Here is an 18,131-nt window from a genome sequence, read left to right as displayed (position 1 = left end):
AAGCCGAGACCTGGGCCCTTGACCTTCAGTTTTGAAGGTCAAGTGCAGTCCATTCACCCACCCACGGAAGGAAAACCCTTTAAGCAGAGATCTGCTCTGCACCTGCTGGCAGGGCTTCTGGACTTAAGGCCAGTGTGGGATGACCTGCAAAGGGCACACTGTGACCCTCAGAGGCATACATATGGGTAGGCTGTGGGTCCCCCTGTCCACCCTAGCCTGGCCATGGTCCACGTGGAAGATGGGGAAGGGCGATTAGGTGTGAAGAGCTCAGTGGAGGACACACAGGGAGGCCAGGAGGATCAGCCCAGGAAAGCTCTTAGGGGCTGTGGTACATGGAGCTCAGATGCCTGCCCCACAGGAAACAGGGCCTTCTTCCTCCAAACAGAAGGCTGGCGCTTATGCCAGCCTGTCCTAGTCAGGCATGAAGAGAGATGGAACTACATACAGGTGACAGGGAGAAAATGCAACCAGGTTCTTTTAAAGAAATTGGCTTTGGGAAAGGCCAACTCCATTCACAGGAATCAGCAGAGCCACGGCAGGGTGCTCAGAAGTTCATCAGGGAGCAGGCAGTTCTGCCAGATGGGCACAGAGCATACAAAGCCCCCACAGTAGAGCGTCCTGGCCGGCAAGCCCTCAGACAGGAAGCCAGCAACCAGTCACATACATGCTGCAGGAAGGCAGGACAAGAGCCGGGCCCCTCTCCACTGTCCGCTGTGTTCCAGCCACGTGGATGAAGCCCAGGCTTCTGAAGGGACTCCTCTGCCAGCCCCATCGTCCCTTAAGTTACATGAAAACAGTCCTGACACTCTGTGAGCTACAAATGGTGCCCGGCGCCCAGCAACTGCTCGATAAAGGTCAAGTGCGCTTGTTCCAAGTCAGGCCTGAGACCACATCTCAGCTCCACGTGCTCAGGTCACACTCGGCAAACTCTGCACCGCTGCAGCCTGTGAGCGGGCCTTCGCTGTCCGCAGGTGACTGCGGCCAGAGCCCAGGCCCAGCACTGACCTTAGACTCGCTAAGTGAAGCTCACGTTTGGGAATCTCTGACCAGCAGCAGAATCTTCAGGGAACTTTACCTGGGTCTGAGCACTTCAGAAGGCAGAGGCAGGCCTGGAGTGACAGGCTGGAGGGAGCAGGCGGGGGTGGGCAGTCTCCCCGAGCGCTGGGGCTCCCTCCAGGACGAACATGCAGCTGACAGGGGAGGCCCTTTTCATTGGTTTAGTGCTCCCAAACGCCTGTGTTAAAAGACCTGCAGTGACAACGCAACACGAGGGCAAGAAGATCCAGCAACTTGGAGACATTCCCTCTGCTGCCAAAAGCAAACAGAGCTCTCAGGCCTGAGAGAGCCTGGTGGGTGGGGTCCTGCGTCTCAAAAGGCATTCAGATGAATGGTGGACCTGATAGCTGTGAACATATCAGAAACACACGCACTGAATTCAGTCCCTCAAAATTATGTATAGGTGTAACCAACTGCACAGCCTTGGAACAACCAAAGCTTTCTGAAAATATTTGGGGTTCAAAACTAAGTAAGTGTTTCCGGGAAAATCAAAGTCACGTGCTTCTGATACGTTTATTTTTAGCTTATTAAAATGTTTGTTTCTGTTGTTGTTACTTCTAACAGGTATTTGATGCCTGAGAAGTTTTAGGGATTTCCTTACTAAAGTTTTAAAATATCTTCCTACTTGAGCTGGGTGTGGTGGCCACGCCTATAATCCCAGTGACTCAGGGCTGAGGCAGGAGGATCTCAAGTTCAAGGCCAGCCTGGACAATGAGGTGAGACCCTGTCTCAAAATAAAAAATTTAAAAAAATATATATATAAAGGACTGAGGTGTGACTGAGTGCTTCAGCACCCTTTAGTTCAGTCCCAAGTACCAATAAATGAACAAAAATAGAAAAGTTAAAAATCTTCCTTCTTAGAATTGAGGCACACTTCCCAAGAGAAAATGAACTTCAGTCCCATAGATGAAACCAGTTTCAAATGTGGCTAAGAAATTCTTTTCTCTTTATGTTTACCTGCGAATGGTGGAAGGAAGTGGTGCAGGGGCTTCCTGGCCTTCCCGTCTGCTTTCTCCCTGGGACCATCTTCCCAGTTCTGCTCTCTTGGCCCTTCCTCCAGGGACCCGTATCCAGCACTCAGCTCTGATTCCATCTTACGCTCTCATTTTGTTATCTGTTTCTAAACCACTGTATTATTACTGAAACTGGAGCTGCCCTGTACAGTGTGGGCTGTCCATCAGGCACCCTCAGTCTGTCACTCCCGAGAAACTCTAACTCCTGTCCTTTCAACTAAGTCTTGGACAACTGCCACCTTCTTTTGGAATTAGCAACTGCATGAATAGTAAACAGGAAAAAAAGGACGTAGTGCAACAGCAAAGGTTAACTATATGCACAAGCAGAGACTCCTGAGTGAGGAGTGAGTGGAGACCCACGCATGGTACTGTCCCCAGATCAGAGTGCCCAGAAAGGCTGCTGTGGCCGCTTGACAAATGGGACCTCCGTGCACCTCAGTTCTCACCATTACCTGGGGCCCAGGAAGCATTATATTATCACCTGTCTTACCCCAGGGAGTTGGTGGACGGTCCTGCTGCATGGGCCAAGTAGTGTGTCCGTGCAGGTCTGCTGTCCCCCTACAATTCTGCACAGCCATGGCAGTGTCTGCTGTCTCGTGTTGCTCCAAGGGGCTGGCCAGAGGGCACACAGGGCTGCAGGATGCCCAGAGCACCCCTCCCTCTGGCTAGCACAAAAAATATCCACCATTAAAGATTCATTTGCCTGGTTCAGAAACGCAATAAGACATTCCAGTCCCAGTTCAAGTGTCAGTTTGCCTGCAAGGGTGACACTGGCCCTTGCTAAAGGTGGCCTCCTTAACAGGAAGTGGCTGAATGCAGCTCAGGACCCAGGCAGCACTTCCTCAAGAGTGACCTCCACCTTCGGCTTCAGAAAGCACGTGCCTGAGTTGCACCTTCCTAGGCCCCAGTCCACCCCTGGCCAGGTGAACTGGGAAGGGGCTGCAGGACAACAGAAAAGCTGAACAAGTGAACAAGTTTCTCTGAAGGGGCTTCTTCCCCTTCTCCAAGAGGTAAGGCAGTGAGAAGTATATGGGGAAGGAAGTAGAGAGGGCGCAAGACCGAGAGGGGGAGCCCGGCCCTGGGCCTCCTCCCACCCCACTCCTCATGCCAACCTGAGCAGGTCTCCTGAACCCACGCACACTAGGCCGCCTCCATCTGAATGCAAAAGGTGGGGCCCACCAGGGCCCTCCTTCACTGTTCTCCCTGCTACCAAGCCAGCTGCCACACCCTCCCCTCTGGGCACCCTTCCTGACTCAGGAGTTCGCACTGTCTGGCACTGAGGACATCTCAGTACGGCAAGTTAAGGAATTCCAAGAGGGACCACTGGAATCACCTCATCAGTAGGTCTCTGCAAATCCTAATTGATAAGTTCTAGTGTCTAATTATTCTTGGCAGTGATTCAAAAGCACCTAATGCTTCTTCAGGAGCATCTGAGTCACAACAGTATGTTCTTTGTATTCTACACACACTGCCTTTCCCGCACAGCTCCATATGTTTCACTATCATTATTGCTACATTTGTCATTATTCTTTTTTCCTTTTGAGAACAAAGTGCTGCCTGCTGACTTGTCTGAGGTTAAATTTGCAAACCCCTCCGAAGATGGTGCTGAGCAAGGACACCAGACTGCTGGCCACAGCGCCTCAAAGGAAGGACTGCTAGAGAGGAGCCCCTGAATCTCCTTCAGGAAATGCAAACAGACAAAGGGTGATGGGAACATAGGGGCATCATCAGGGTGCTGATCTGTCCACACAGAATCTACAGCAGGGGCAGTTCAGTGCCCCAAACAGAACATGGATGCTCTGGTAAGTACTCTACCAAGATACAAAAAACACCCTTGCAATGTTCTAACTTGGAGTAGTTCATGACCTTATCAGAGCCTAGGGGTGGGTGGGTGATCTCAGGAAGAGCAAAGGAAGGGGGACTTTGACATCTGCTTCTTTTCTGCCCAGGGGGCAATGCAGAGGCCTGTGGCCAGGTCCACACAGCATAGAGACACTTGAAACACACACAGTCCAACAGGACCATCGTGGAGGCCTGCGACCCAGTGTCCTCCTGACCAGTCTCTGGGGTGGCCCGTAGAGACAGGCCCTTTTCTGCTGAAGTTCTCAGGGGCCATGGTGTTGGGTGTGGGGGATCAGGTGCCCCATGTGGGCGATTGATTATAAGTGGATTTTCAGTCAGAAGCCCACTGAAATTCCAGTCCTGGGTACTGCATGAGGAGATTCCTCTCCAAGGTGGTCAATAAACCACAGAGAGCATGTGCAAGCTGGTAACCAAGAACTGATGAGGGAGGACGGACCTCTCACGGAAGCGCCCGCCTGGAGCGGCCTCCTCCGTCCCATCCTTCCGACTGCTCAGAACAGATCCACACGGCGCCGAGATGCTTGCGTGGCTGGCTTTCATTTTATTCTTTCACAACTCGCCACAGGAGAGCAAAGTCAAAAATACACCATTCTGATCCACAGGACACATCTGTGGTGAATCCACACAGAAGCAATTAATTTCCTGGTGGTATTTTTACACTAGGGATCTAATGCAGGTCCCCATTATATAAACAAAAACTCCAGACAGCTCCGGCTGCCTGATAAAAAATAAATCAGATTGCAGAGGGCGGTTGGCCTAGGACTGCTACAGGCTATGGCTTGTAATGAGGCATCCCAACACTAATTATGGAGCTTATTAAAGAGAATTGTCGAACTTGTAGTAAAGTGCACACTGTAATCACGTTAAAGAAGGCGGCCTCCGGAACAGGCAGCAGGCAGTCACCTTGTGAGCAGAGAGGACCACACGGGCACCGGGCACCGTCAGCGTGAGGGTCAAATCACAGGAACAATACCATTGTGTTTGGCAAATTGGTCAGGATAAATCTGATGGAGGGGCAGGTGAGCATCAGCAGCTTGGTGATAATTCACACATCAGAGCCTCTCTGCTCTCTAACATCTGCCAGGGAAGGGTCCAAGAAACTGTCAGGAGCAACCATCGCCAACAGTATTTTATTATTAAACTTGTTCTGACTCTTCTCTAAGGTTGCAAAAGCAATATTTCAATGTACTGTTTCAGGAGGGTAGAAAAAAAAGATTAATAAAGATGTTAGGAAGCTGAACCGCTGTGAGATTTGTTTAATTATTCCCCACAGGACTGCCCCAGCAATCTGCTGACATTTAGCCCCGACCTTGCAAATCCTCAGTAAATATTAATATATCAACTCAAACAGGACCGTTGTTTTATTGGTTCACGGAGCTCGGAGAGATTCTCCACAGCAGTGAAGAATAACGCGGAGCGGAGGAAGGCCGCTTTGATTTCACCTGCGGCTGCACGCGGGAGGGAGCATCAACAGGATGCAAAGGCGGTGCTCCACTGCCACCGCAGAGGAGGGACACTTCAGATGCCGCCGCCGCCGGCTTTGTACAGCCCGCTGCAGTGGTCCCCGAGCCACGGTGGCCAGAGATTAGAAAGCCAGCAGAAGGGGAGCCGAGGGGAGAAATCACACTTCATTATCTGGGAAAGTGGAAATTTTAATAACGCAGAAGGCTCACGTTCCAATCTGACCAACTCTGCCGCAGAGGCCGGCTGCGGGTCAGGAAGGGCCACAGCGCCACGCTGGGCAGGGTGCCGGTCTCCCTCCCCCACATCACCTTCCTACGCCCTCCTTGACCTAGGTGCACCGGGTCCGGGAGCATATCTGAGGATGGAAATGGCTCAGGGTGACTGAGAGTTCGTTTAAAGGAGAACCAAACCCAGCAGCTTCTTAACATGCTGTCCACGGGGCCGTGTGTGGGTGCCTGCCCTGGAATTTGGTTTTCTTGTTTTGGTCCCTGAAATTTAGAATCTATTACTGACTTGACCCTCGTAGGTACTCTGAAGTCCCTGGAGGCCCAGCGCTTGCTGTGGGCCACGGGGGCCTACAAAGTTCTTGGGCATGAGTAGGGGCTGCCGGCCACATTTGGCTTTCAGATGTACGGTGCTGCAGAGTTAATGTGTGATTAATTTTATTCATAAAAATGTTAATCACTTCATTGTGAGATCTTTTTAGCATTCAGTGCAGCAAGCACCTTTTTAATTTCTCTTGCCCACCATCTCACAGATGTATTTAATATTTCCAGTCATTGCTGCAACTATCCAAGGAACTGGCAATTAAGCATACGTTTAAATTTCACTAACAAGCAAAGCTACAGCCCAGACAAGCAAACAAACAAGCAAAGAGAGGAGACAGGAGACAGAGAGCCACCAAGACTGAAAGCAACCAGTCTGAGACCCAGGTGGGGAGGGCTTACTTGGTATTGTTACAGCTACTGCAGTGTCAACACCTCCTGACCTTCCGGGCTTACAGATCATGACACACATGGAGAAATGGAGCGCAGCCGGCTGGGAATTAAACTAAGAGATTAAATATCTGAATTATAAGTATTATAATTATAATTCATTCTGCCACCAAGTACCAGCCCTTGTGGGTGGTGGGGCTGTGGGCCTGTGGGTCCCGCTGCAGCCTGGCCATGGTGCACAGACAGTAGCTCAGGACAGTCAGAGACACGGGGGATATCTCTGGAGCCAAACAGCAGGCACCGCAGAGAGGCCTGCCACTCGGGCCTCGCCCAAAGGGGAGGCAGAGGGTGACTACTTAGTCTCTACCACCATACAGTCGAGGTCCCAGCTTCCTTGCTGCCTGCAGAAGGTCCACCTTTCCTTTCCAGCAGGTAAACTAGTCAGGAGTGGTGCCGGAACGGCAGGCCATGGGGCTTTCGGACGCCTGCTTTGTGGGCACGGGTCAGAGCAACAGCCTGGGGTCTTTCAAAGCAGTCTAGCCCTGGGGTCCTGGCTGGGGAGAAGACATCACTCAGCTCACAGCTTGCTCCCCACTGCCCACAAGGTCTCAGGGTGACCACTCTTCTCTGTTTCTCCATTTGGGACTCCAGGAATTGAGGCCACACAAGGACCTCCTGGAACCTGCTTCACCTGGTGAACTTCGTAGGCCTCAGGTAGTCCGCCTTCAAGGCCCCTTTCCTCCATTGAAAGTAATTTTTAAAAATTACGTTCCGTGACCGGGTATAAAGATAAATGATAATATTATATTAACACGTTTTTTTGGATCTAAAAATTACCTTTTTATTGGAAAAGAAACAAACATTTTCTTGAGTCCCTAAAGACAGGAGCTGAGTGCTTGCCATGCTGACCAGGGACCCAGCTCCCCAAGCATATGGTCCCTCTGGACTGGGCTCCCTTTCAGACACCGTCATCCAGCTAAGGCAGGAGATCTGCAACTAGCCACCAGTTCACGGGCACAAAGGCTACCAGCAGCCCCACAGGATGACCTTTGAAGGCCTTTCAGCTCAGGAGCCATAATTAGAGCAGCCAGCTCAGCAGGGTGCTCTTGAGATCTGGAAACTCCTTCCCCAGCAGAACAGGGCTGTGAGCGGATGCACGCTAGATGCACTGGGTTGGTCAGCCTTAGCCCAGAAAGTTCTCAGGTGGGCATTGGCCACAGGGCACCTTGGGGATGGGCCTTGCCTCTCCAGGTATCTCCTTATCCCAAACCTAAACGGTGGAGTTCAGGGAACCCCCAAGGTGGGTGTGCTCTGCTCTGTCTATGCCCTTCCCAGGGCCAACCCTCCCATGCAAGCCCTCCACACGTAGAGCCACATTCTTGCCTCAGGACCACGGAGATGTCAGGACTCTCCATAGGCCATGACAGTCACTGGCCACCAGCTGCATGCTCATCCTCAGTGTGGGACACTCCAAAGCTCCCCTCCTGTCTCAGGAGGTTCCAGAGCCTGACTGACTCCTGTCACAGTGATCCATTCCACAATGTGACCAGAGACAGCTGGAGGTTTGTCTGGCGTTGATCTCCAGATCTCAATGCCTGTTGATCCCCTACCCAGTCCTGCAAGTGACCCTCTGGGCATAGCTTCCGTCCCTCCTTTTCTAGTCTTCATTGCAATCATACAGGCAAACTGGTACTTTCAGGAGCACATTTCAGATTCCTAATTTCCCAAATCAGTGTCCACAAAACCCCAGTCTCTACCAGGAAGCCCCTTGGCATATCGTGTTTGCCCAGGTGAGACCAGCTGCCTGCCTGCACCCTCCAGAAAGGAAGAAGGGCAGTGGGGGACTGAGTGTCTCAGCTTGGGCAAGGTCTGGGGTGGTTTGACCAGAGCTGAGCTGCCGGGGCTGGCCTCCTCCTTCAGGGAAGCTGGCCCAAGGCACTGGGGTGCTACTGTTGCCGTCTTCTCTCTCCCTCTCCTTGTCTCCATCACTCTGCCAGAGTTCCATCCACAGGACTTACTGACACGTCACAGCCCATGATTCATCAGGCGGTACCCCTAGGTGTGTGTCCCACTCATCAGCATCTCTCAGATAGGAACACGAATTCTCCATTTCACAGGCGAGATAAATGTGCTGGTGAATACAACTGCTTGGAACAGGGAGGGCAGCATGCTGGGAGCAGGAGACCTGAGATGGGTGGCAGGCCAGCCCTTAGGGTAGGCCCACTCCCAGGCTCCCCAAGTCCAGCTGAGCTAAGCGGGCTGGCCTGGTGTGCTGTCTGTCACCAGGGCAGGTGTCTCTGGTTGCAATGGCGTCTGGACCTCCCTCCACATGCATACTTCCAATTCTCTGTTCTGACATGGTCTCCTCTCCCCAGAAGGAGATCCTAAAACTAAAGCCTCAGTCCCACGGACAAGCCTTAGCCTGCTCCCTCTAGGGATCAGTCTCTGCTCCCTGCCTGCCCTCTCAGAGCTGCTGCCGCTCCACCTGTCCATGTGGGGATGGGGAAGCGTCGATAGGGTAGGGAGCACCTTTGCTCAGGCATACCCTTCAGAGGCAAAGGCGTCCTCTGCACATTCCATTTCCACTGTGGAGTTTTCAGGAGATGGAACACTGGGCACCTGGGGTGCTTCCTAGCACCCCCCACCCCCCGCCATACCTGTATGATGCAGTAAACATATCTGTAAAGATGTAAACAAATAGTTCACAAAAGAGAAAAATGCCTTTCAGGGCTTGATTAAAAATTTATTTCTTGCTTTTCATTGGAGAAAAATAATTCTGAGTCTGGCAGTCTGATTTCTTTACATGGGAAACTTGACACTCAGAAAGATCCATCCATAGGACCTTCATAACTTCTAGACCACTATGTCCAGTAATCTGAACTCCTACCAGCAGCCACATGCTGTCCCAGTCTCTCCGGTGTGAATCAGCAAGGTTCCAAATGTCTTGCATAGAAAAAATCAAAACAATACAAAACAGAAGAGAATGGAAAAATTGGGTGGCCTTCAGTGGACGTCTGCATGGACCATCCAGTGTGATTCAGGGAAATAAAAATATTGAGCCTGGGTGGCAGCACAGGTGTCCACCTGGATCTGCCTGCTAGTTCCACCGTTACCCAGAAAGGATCTCCCAGCACATTTTGTCTGCCTGAGAAGTAAATCTGTGGGGCTGGAAATGCCATTCCTCATCCCATGCTCAGGTCAGGGCTAGTCAAGGCTCTTTAGAGGCGCTGTCTCCCCAAGGACAGAGGACACATTTGGCCTCTGCAGTCAGGGGGAGGTCAGAGGCACGTTTCAGGACCTCTGGGGGACTGTGAGGCTCCTTGAGGTCCAGCCCAAAAGCTGGACCAAAAATACCTCTCTGACTCAGCAGGCCCCACACGGACAATGCAATTCTACAGTGTACAGCCGGGGCCCACGCTCTGGAATGCCAGCTGACAACCCAGCAAGCCCCAACCCCGCCCTGAAAACACACCCGCGCACTCACAAACACACGCGTGACCCCAGAAATACAGAACAAACCCCATCACCGCAAACCCAGACTCGTGCTCATGGAGGGCCCAGCACCCCCAGATTGGCGCCACGCCCCAGAGCGACATCATCCCGGGTCAGGGCCCCATTCCACTTTCCGACCATAGAGGGCGCCTCAAGCACGTCCATTCAGACTGAGAAACAGCTCTAAGGTGGCCGCAGCCTGAGCGGGCCGGCCCCGCGGTCCACTCGGCAGCGAGAACCAGCTACTCTCGGGGCTGCATGCCACCCCTCCCCACCTCGCACTGACGCGCGCTCCCACATGTCCGTTCACTCGTCGCTGCAGCGACTTTCACGCCTCGGCCCTGAGGCTTTTCTTCCAGCCTAGGGGCGCGGATACTTTCCTCTGAAAAGACTGGCAAGGGAGGAGCGCTGGGGAAACGCAGGCGCCGCGAGTGGGGTTCGGCGGGTAGGGAGGTGTCTCCTCGTGCTGGAGGAGACGTGCCCTGCATCTCGGCAGCCGAGGCACCGTGGGCCTTGAAGACACCCTGTCCGACTTTCCCAACCGCAGTGGGCCCCGCGCCCATCGCTATGCGCAGCCTGAGAGCTAGCGGGTCTCTAAGGGGCGCGGAATAGAGAGGCGCAGGCTCAGGGTGGAGGTGGACGGGGACAGGGTGGGGACTGTGCCCGACGTTAAGACCCACACTTCTCCCCACTAAGCGGGTTTCTCCGCAGTGCACATCCTTGCAGGCAGTGTTTGAAATGTCTGCTGTCTCAGGGTTCACGAATTCAAGTCGCCTGCGTCCCAAGAGCCCCTGCGCAGGGTTCCCGGAACCACCGTTCGGGCTGCTCCCAACGCGCGGGTGGCCCGACCTCCAGACTGAGTGCCGCATCTAGGACACTCTTCCACTCGCGCGTCCCTGGCCAGCTCCTTCCCGCATTGTTTCCCCTCGTCTCTCCCAGCTGCCTCCTCCCCTGCCGGGCCCGGCATCTGGCGGATTATTTGTTCTTGGCTCACTCGGTGCGCGTTGTAGGGCAAAGAGACGCAGGCGGGGCACGGAGGTTAAAGGGGCGTCCCTGGCAGACCAGTCCCCTCCCGTCTTCCTCGATTTCCACCGCCGCCACGTCCGGCTCACTCGCTGTCCCAGAGAACCCCAGAACCGCACCGCTGCCCGCCTGCCTCTCTGGGGAATTTACAAGAGTCTTCCAAGTTCTCCAGGTTACGTTTAACCAGATAACTAAAAAGTTTTTAAAAATTAAAAATACATTCGGAGCAATATTTCATACCGGATTATGTTCATACTCCACGCAGAAGGCAACCCTACACCAAGAGACACTGTTCAGACTATGAATTGATTTCTAACCCAAATTTCTCCTTCGAGGGTGTGTTTCGAAATTCTTTCATTTACCCCCATTTCTGCCCACTTAAAAAAATCACTTTATAAACTGTGTAAAATAGAACTCATTTATGTCCCAAGAAAGACGTACCCCAGATAAATGCTCGTCTAAGCGTTGAAAAGAATTGACCTGCCAACAAGAAACTGTTCTAGTGACAATATTAACAAACTCAACCACCACAACAAATGCCTGTTTGAGACCCCGGCTTCAGAGTGGGAACGCTCTCTGCAGGCCCTCCTCCAGGAGCCTCTCTCCACAAGCCACTGGCCCTGGAGCCCTGCCCAGGATCCCAGGATCCTGGTCCCCGCCCCCCCCCCCCAGGCGCGCACACGCACAGCCACACACTGCAGCAGGAGCGTCGGGCTTCGTTTCATTTAGTTTATTAGACAAAAATATATGATTTAGACCAATTCGCTGACGCGCTATTTACAATCTGAAATCACTCTATATACAGAAAGAAAAAAACAAAGAAAAGAAGACACAAGCACGTGGGGTCATTTACCGAATCGGATAATCAACCCGAGCGTGGTGACAGCCACCGGAGCTGCAGGCAGAGGCCTGGCCACCGGGGTCGCGAGCTCAGGCTGGACGAGCCCCTTTCTGCAGAAAGCGATGGATGAGAGTCGTTGACGTCGTTGTCATATTTGTCCTTTACACCAGTCTGAAATATTTGTCTTAATTCCTCCCTCATCTCCTCCCTCCCAACTCCTCCCCCCTCCCCCCGCAAAAGTAAAAGAAGACCCTTAATCAGGCGGACGGGAGCGCTGCTAGGATCCGCGGCGTTCCCTCCTGCGGGGCCAGCGAGCTGCATGGGAAACACGGCAAAAGAAGAAGACAGGAGCAATGTCAGTGGGTGGACGCTGCGCCACCGCGTCGCCGCTTCTACCAGCAGAACCCAGGGTGGGGGCTGCAGCCCGCGCTGGCTCCCGGCTCCTGAGAAACTCTAATCTACTTTGCTGGTCCGCGGCCGGCCTGGCGGATAACACGGCTACCGTAATGGGCGACCCCCACAGCCTACCCGCGCGCTCTGCCCCGACCTAGACAAGCCCCCCCCAGCTCCACCCGGTCCCTGGGCAAAAGCAAACCGCACTCACTTTTCGCGTACCGGCTGGAAGGGCGATTTTAACGGTTGTGCGGGCGAATCCGGCCTAGGAATGAGGTCTCTCTCTGCGGGGAGGGGAAGAGGCAGAAGGTTAGGAAGGGGAGACCCGCGGAGGGGGAGGGGCAGGGCGGGCAGCGAAGGTTAGAGGGCTCCCTCCTCACGCATTCCTGCCCCCTGCTCAGGCAGGTTGGCGGAGGGAAACTCCCTCCCCTCCCCTAGCAGGAGCTGGTGCCGGGGCAGATCACAGCCCACTCCCCAGAGCCCCAGGGCCCCGGCCTAACTCCCCCCACCCCCGCGTCAAGCTTGCCCCTCCCTCTCCAGAAACTGAGGCTGTTTTCCTAGCCTCAGTTCGGGTGGACAAGGCGCCGGTACCTGGGAGCGCAGGGCTGCTATGCGCCGAGGCCTTGTCGACGTGGAGTGCTCCGGTGGCAACAGTGACGGGCGGCTGTGGCGGTGGTGGCGCTGGCAGGTGCGGCCCATGGGGCGCGGCGTGGGGCGTCCCGACGCCCAGGAAGGAGCGCATGTTCAGCAGCGAGCCCTGTGCTAGGAACGCGCCGTTGGTCCAGTTGGAGAACTTGCCGATGTGGCAGGTGTACAGTCCGTGGCTAGGCAGAAAAGCGGGGTGTTGCAGCGGCGCGCCGGTGGGAGGCCCGTGGGCGCCCGGGTGGCCCGCGGGCGGCGGCGGAGACGCCTTGGGCGCGCCGTCGGGGCTTGTGGCTGTCTCAGCCAGTGACCAGATCTTGGGCTTGCTGTGCGGCGCGCCCTGCAGGCCGACTGCCGCGGCGCCAGGGCTCAGCAGGCGAGTACTTCCAGGTTCTGGGACCTCCTTGGCCAGACCCAAGGGCGAGTCTTGAGGCTTGAGCATGTCGGCAGCTGCTAGCGGCGAGCCCTGATCCCGGGCGAGAGCAGCAGGAGCAGCGGGCGCGCGAGGCGCCTCTGCCTTGTCCTCGTCGTCCTCGTTGCTCTGGTCGCCGTCATGTTCGTCGATCTTGTCAATGTCAATGCTCTCCAGGTCTATCTCCTCGTCGTCCTCGGCTTTCTCGGGGTCGCCCTCAGTGTCACTGCCAAAGAGGGCACCGTCCTCCTGGTCCTTGCTGCGCGCACCCCATGTAACCTTGTTCTCCTTCTTGAGGCGCCTGCGCGCGTTGGCGAACCAGGTGGAGACCTGCGTGAGGGTCATCTTGGTGATGATGGCCAGCATGATCTTCTCGCCCTTGGTGGGGTAGGGGTTCTTGCGGTGCTCGTTCAGCCAGGCCTTGAGCGTGCTGGTGCTCTCGCGCGTGGCGTTCTTGGGCCGCCCGGGATCCCCGTATTGGAATTGGCCGTAGGGGTAATAGGCTGGTGCTGTGTGGGCTGCGAAGGTGGCGGGATGCACCCCAGGGTTGTCCTTGAGTTCGTACTGCGAGCCCTGCAGCCATGGCAGAGCGAAAAGAGGAGAGAAAGGAAGGAGGTGGAGAGAGAAAGAAAGAGAGGGAGTGAGAGGTGAGTCCCCGAAGCCGGGAAAGTCGAAGCAGCCTCTCCCGACAGCCCCAGGGCCTTCTAGGAGCCCGATCCGCTGGACTTTCGCGGGGCCCGGGTTTGCTCCCAACGCAAGAAGGCCCCAATCCGCTCCTGGGGGAGGAGCGGGCAACTGGCCCGGGAGCTGCGCTTTCCATCACAGAGATGGTTTTCCTCACTCTAGAAAAACTTACAGAAACCGTGCATTTCTAGAAGAATGCAGCTAGAGAGCCATCGCCCCCTTGAATTTCCCTAGGCCCCCTCACAGTCCCCCAACAACTGTGAAATCCGGATTTCCAAGTTTATCTTATGCTAGCTAGAGGGGAAAACCTTTTAACTAGGCTCATGAAACAGCTTCTCCAAACGCGAAGGACCCAGAACTCAAGCTCCCCCCCCCCTTTCCGCCCTGAAGGGGTCAATCAAAATAAACCATCACGGTTTTCTTCGGGTCTAAATTCACCCACAGTTTAAAACGAAAGCACACTCCTTTTACTTCCCAAATTAATCTGCATGGAATGATCCCCTCACACTTAGAGGACTGTAGTGGTGACAGGTAATTTAAAATTTTAATCCTGGCCATCATCCACAACAATAACAAAAACACCATTTTTTTTAAATACAAAAGGAGGGCTTATCCAGTAAAATATTAACGCTGGGGCCTGGAGCCAGCGGCTGCAAGAGGGGAACCGGTTCAGTTTCCTGGGCCTCTTCTCGGTTACTTTATCTCTTAAGTTTGACTTTGATCTGGAGCAAGCAAACACAAACTGTTTGCAAGGCATTTGGAGGCGGTGATTTATTTGCAATCAATATTCTTTTTATCATCAGTAGTAAAACACAGCAAGTCAAATTATCCCATCAGGTTTTTTGGTAAATAACATTTTATCTTTCTAACAACCTCATTAGGCCTCATTATTACCATAAATTGCCCAGACAGACGTTTGCTCACAATTTTATCTTTTGACTTCCAAATACCCAATCCTAATGGCTTGGAAACCTAGGCCTAGAATGGGGTTTGAGTTTGGGCTTACTTTCCAGAAATCAGCAGGAGACCTGGAGGTAAGGCACACACCTTGGTGGAAGCATTTAAACATATTATTCCCTTAGCAAAATAAACAAACAAACAACAACAACGGAAGGAAAAACCTAGCTTCCCCTTTCCCACTGAACCACGCTGCAAGCAGGCCCTCCCCACAAGCTCCCTCCCCCATAGACACACAGGCAGGGTTCCCAAACAGCTCACATCTGTATTCAAAATTTCAGTAAAAAGATTATCATCTTCCATAAGATTTCGTCTAGTTACTATTAGTGAGGAGGAACTCCAGGCTCTTAGAAAGTTGTAAAGAGCACATTTCTTTGACTAATTCCTTAGGTGATTGAGACCACACAGAAACGATTTCTGTGGCCAGAATTCGTTTTTGCTTAGTCTTTGCAAAATATAGTTTGCACTTTTCAATGTATTTTGGTAGTAATTGTAAAGAAGACATTTAGGCCTCCTCTCTGCTGGGAATTCTTTTTGAAAGGACACCTTGTAAATCTCTCATCGCTTCCCGGGCATCCCCGCAGTCTGAACAAAATGGGGGCTGATCTTTCTGGATAGGAAGCAATCTGAAAGGCCGCTGGGGCCGATTTCAGAGAAATAAGCTTTCTTTCAGAACTACAAGAAAAGTTACAGGAAAACATGCCTGCTGCTTTGCTCCTGCACAGTTGGCGGACATTTAGTCCTGGTCTCTTCTTCGGGAGTGAGGATAATTCGGGGGTGCCTGGAAATTGTGTTATTCAGCCCGCAGCAACGCAGGAGGGGGCTGCCTCCTGGACTCTGCGCCCACCTCGCGATTCGTGAGCAGCCTGAAGTTTAAAGAGCTCCAACCTTGCAGTCAGACCAAGGAAAACGGCTCATTTGGATGGACCGACTGGCCAATGCCCCTGCAGAGAATTAAATTTGCAGCCCCCTCCCCCATCTGACACCCACTGGGACAGAAGACTGAGAGGACACCATTTATTTTAAGCCCAGGGACACTGTTTTCTTTAATCCTTCATTATGTAACGTGAGAAGTTAAATGCTTTCGATACAAATGAAATGAAAACTTTGGCAACTTACAAAAGTAGAAGCTAACAGCGTTTCAGGCGCCAACATTTATTTCAACTTTATGTCTTTTTAACCTTAAATTTGCACACACGCCATTAAAGGACCTCGCTATTCCTCCCGATGTCTATTGTTAGGATGATGTTGAGGGACTCTAAGCTTTACAGGGTTCCCTCTGGCTAACTGAGACAACTATCTGGGCTCTGCCAAACAGAGAAAAGCAAGTCCTCTTGACCCAGTTCAAAAGCTGATGAGACCGCGCGAGCGAGGCCTGCGGGCAGTCGATGGGAGTCCTGGTAAACTGGGCCAGGCTGCGGGAACCCGTGGGCCTGTCCTGGCTCCCAGGCCGCACGGGACGAGTTTCCTTCCGACCTCCAGCGCCGGGCCGCTCATCCCCGGCCTGCTCCAGCGGCCTCTACTCCCGCGCGACCCCCTTCCTGGCTCGGGCCTTCCGCCTCCCCGGGCCGAGATGGCCGGGCGGTTACTGGCCAAGACTCTGCCCTCCTCAGTCCCTGGGGGTCTCGGCCTCCGCCCACTAGTAACCCGCCAGCAGAACATTTCCCGCTCCCAGCTTGAGCCAGGTCTAGGCGTCCTCTGTCCCTCTCGCGGGTCAGACACCCTTGTTTGCCTTGCCCAAGGTGCCGGGTCCGAGGTTAGAGGCCGGCAAAGGCGAGGAGGGCGCGCAGGAGGCCGCGCAGGAGGCCGCGCGGGAGGCCGGCTCACTCACCATCTGCGAGAAGAGGCTGAGATCCGCGGCGTAGGGCAGGAAGGCGCTGTAGTTGGGCGCGCCGGCGTAAGGTCCGGCCGCGGCGTACATGCCTAGCACCGAGGTGACGGCGGCCGCGCCCGCTCCCGCTCCCAGCTCCGCCGCCCCCGGCCGGCCCGACGAGGCGGCGGCGGCGGCGGCGGCCGCAGCAGCCAGCACCCCTGGACGCTCGCCACCGTAGGCACCCGGCCCCGCGGCGCTCAGGTACTGCGGGTAGCCCAGCTGCGGGAAGGACATGTCCGCGGACTTGGCGGCAGCGGCGGCGGGCAAGTATTAAAGGGAGGGGGAGGGAGCGGAGGCCAACGGGGGACTGGAGGGGACCTGCGCGGGGGGAGCGGGCGGCGGGCCGAGCGCGCTCGGGCCGCCCGAGGGCGGGGGCCGGTCGCTCTTCCTCGGCCGGTGCTCTCTGGCGCCCGGCTCCCGGCTGCGCCCGGATCCGCGATCGCGCGCCGACTGCGGCGGCCGTCCTCCGCTCGGCGGCGGGGCTTTCAGACACAATTTGAAGTTGATGCTTTGATTGGCATCCCCTTGAGCGCAGGCCCCGCCCCTGGCTCCCCTCTCGCCCCCTCCCTGCCTCCCGCCCGCCCTCACCGTCCGCTCCCGCCCCTCCCGGCGAGCACGTGGTGCCCCGCGCCGGCCGGGCCACCTCCTCCTGCGGTGGGCGCGCGCTGCTGGGCCGCTGGGTCGGGGTCCGGAGGCTCCAGGCTCCTTCCGGACCAGCTCCCGAGGCTGTCTGACAACCTGTCGACACGGGTTTACAGCTGTCTGACACCCCGTTTTGCAGCTGAGGTGTGTCCCCTTTTTAACAAAAACAACTCAGCAACTGCTTTTCTACCGCTGGGGCGGCGGAGAAAGGCCCGCAGCCGGTGGAGGGTGACAGCCGGCGTCCAGCGGCCCCTTCTGAGCCTAGTGCTGCCTTTCCTCCCCGGGACGTCTTTGGCAGAAGTGCACCGGGAGTCCGCGCGCCGGTGAATCCGCGTGACGATACACCTCCGACGCAAGACGCGGCGTCCCGCGGCCCCTCTAGGTATCAGCAGATCTTCCTCGGTTGATGGTCGATCTCCTCGTACTTGGAAAAGAGGGAGTGGCCGAGCTCTGCGGGCTCTTCCAAATGCGAAAACTTTGAGAAGGAGCAATCCAGCCGAGAAGTCACTGCCGGGGGGGAAAGAGGCAGTCAGCGCGGGGGGTCTGCGGGAGGAGGGGGAGGGGAGGGCCTTTTCTTCCCCGAGAAAGCACCACTGCAGCCGGAGGAAGCACCCCCATCTCTCTCCTGCCCGGGCCGCTGGAGGCCGCGCGGCCTGGACGCCCTGGTTTGCTTCCTAGGTGTGAGAGGCAGGAAGTAAACTTGTGAGGAGCGCGCGACCCGAGGCGGCGCCGCGGCCGGCACCGAGACAGGGCAGTCGCCTGGTCGCTGGCCCCGCGTCTTCCTTCTGTCTCCGCCTTCCCTTTCTATCCTCAGACTCGCTGGAAGAGACCGCCGTCTCAG

General features: G+C 55.0%; 1 protein-coding gene across 1 annotated transcript; it reads right to left on the bottom strand.

The window, feature by feature from the left end:
* Positions 1–11,555: 11,555 nt before the first annotated feature.
* Irx1 (iroquois homeobox 1) lies at positions 11,556–17,170 on the bottom strand. Its single transcript, XM_047556439.1, has 4 exons — positions 16,607–17,170; positions 12,672–13,707; positions 12,292–12,364; positions 11,556–12,002 (listed from the first exon to the last, which is right to left on the bottom strand). The coding sequence occupies exons 1-4, from the start codon at positions 16,880–16,882 to the stop codon at positions 11,945–11,947; spliced, it is 1,443 nt and encodes a 480-aa protein (XP_047412395.1). The 5' UTR covers positions 16,883–17,170; the 3' UTR covers positions 11,556–11,944.
* Between the last annotated feature and the right edge of the window lie 961 nt (positions 17,171–18,131).

This window comes from Sciurus carolinensis, chromosome 6 (assembly GCF_902686445.1).
Source record: "Sciurus carolinensis chromosome 6, mSciCar1.2, whole genome shotgun sequence".
Lineage (NCBI taxonomy): Eukaryota > Metazoa > Chordata > Mammalia > Rodentia > Sciuridae > Sciurus > Sciurus carolinensis.
Note: the sequence above shows the minus strand (reverse complement) of the source record. Positions and strands in the feature narration are given on the sequence as shown.

Bases quoted from the DNA above. Each gene is read 5' to 3' on its own strand.
- Irx1 (XM_047556439.1), bottom strand. From the start codon at position 16,882: ATGTCCTTCCCGCAGCTGGGCTACCCGCAGTACCTGAGCGCCGCGGGG. The intron at 12,365-12,671 runs GTACCGGCGCCT...CCCTCCCCGCAG, and splicing joins TAGCAGCCCTGCGCTCCCAG to AGAGAGACCTCATTCCTAGG. The intron at 12,003-12,291 runs GTGAGTGCGGTT...TTTCCCATGCAG, and splicing joins TTCCAGCCGGTACGCGAAAA to CTCGCTGGCCCCGCAGGAGG.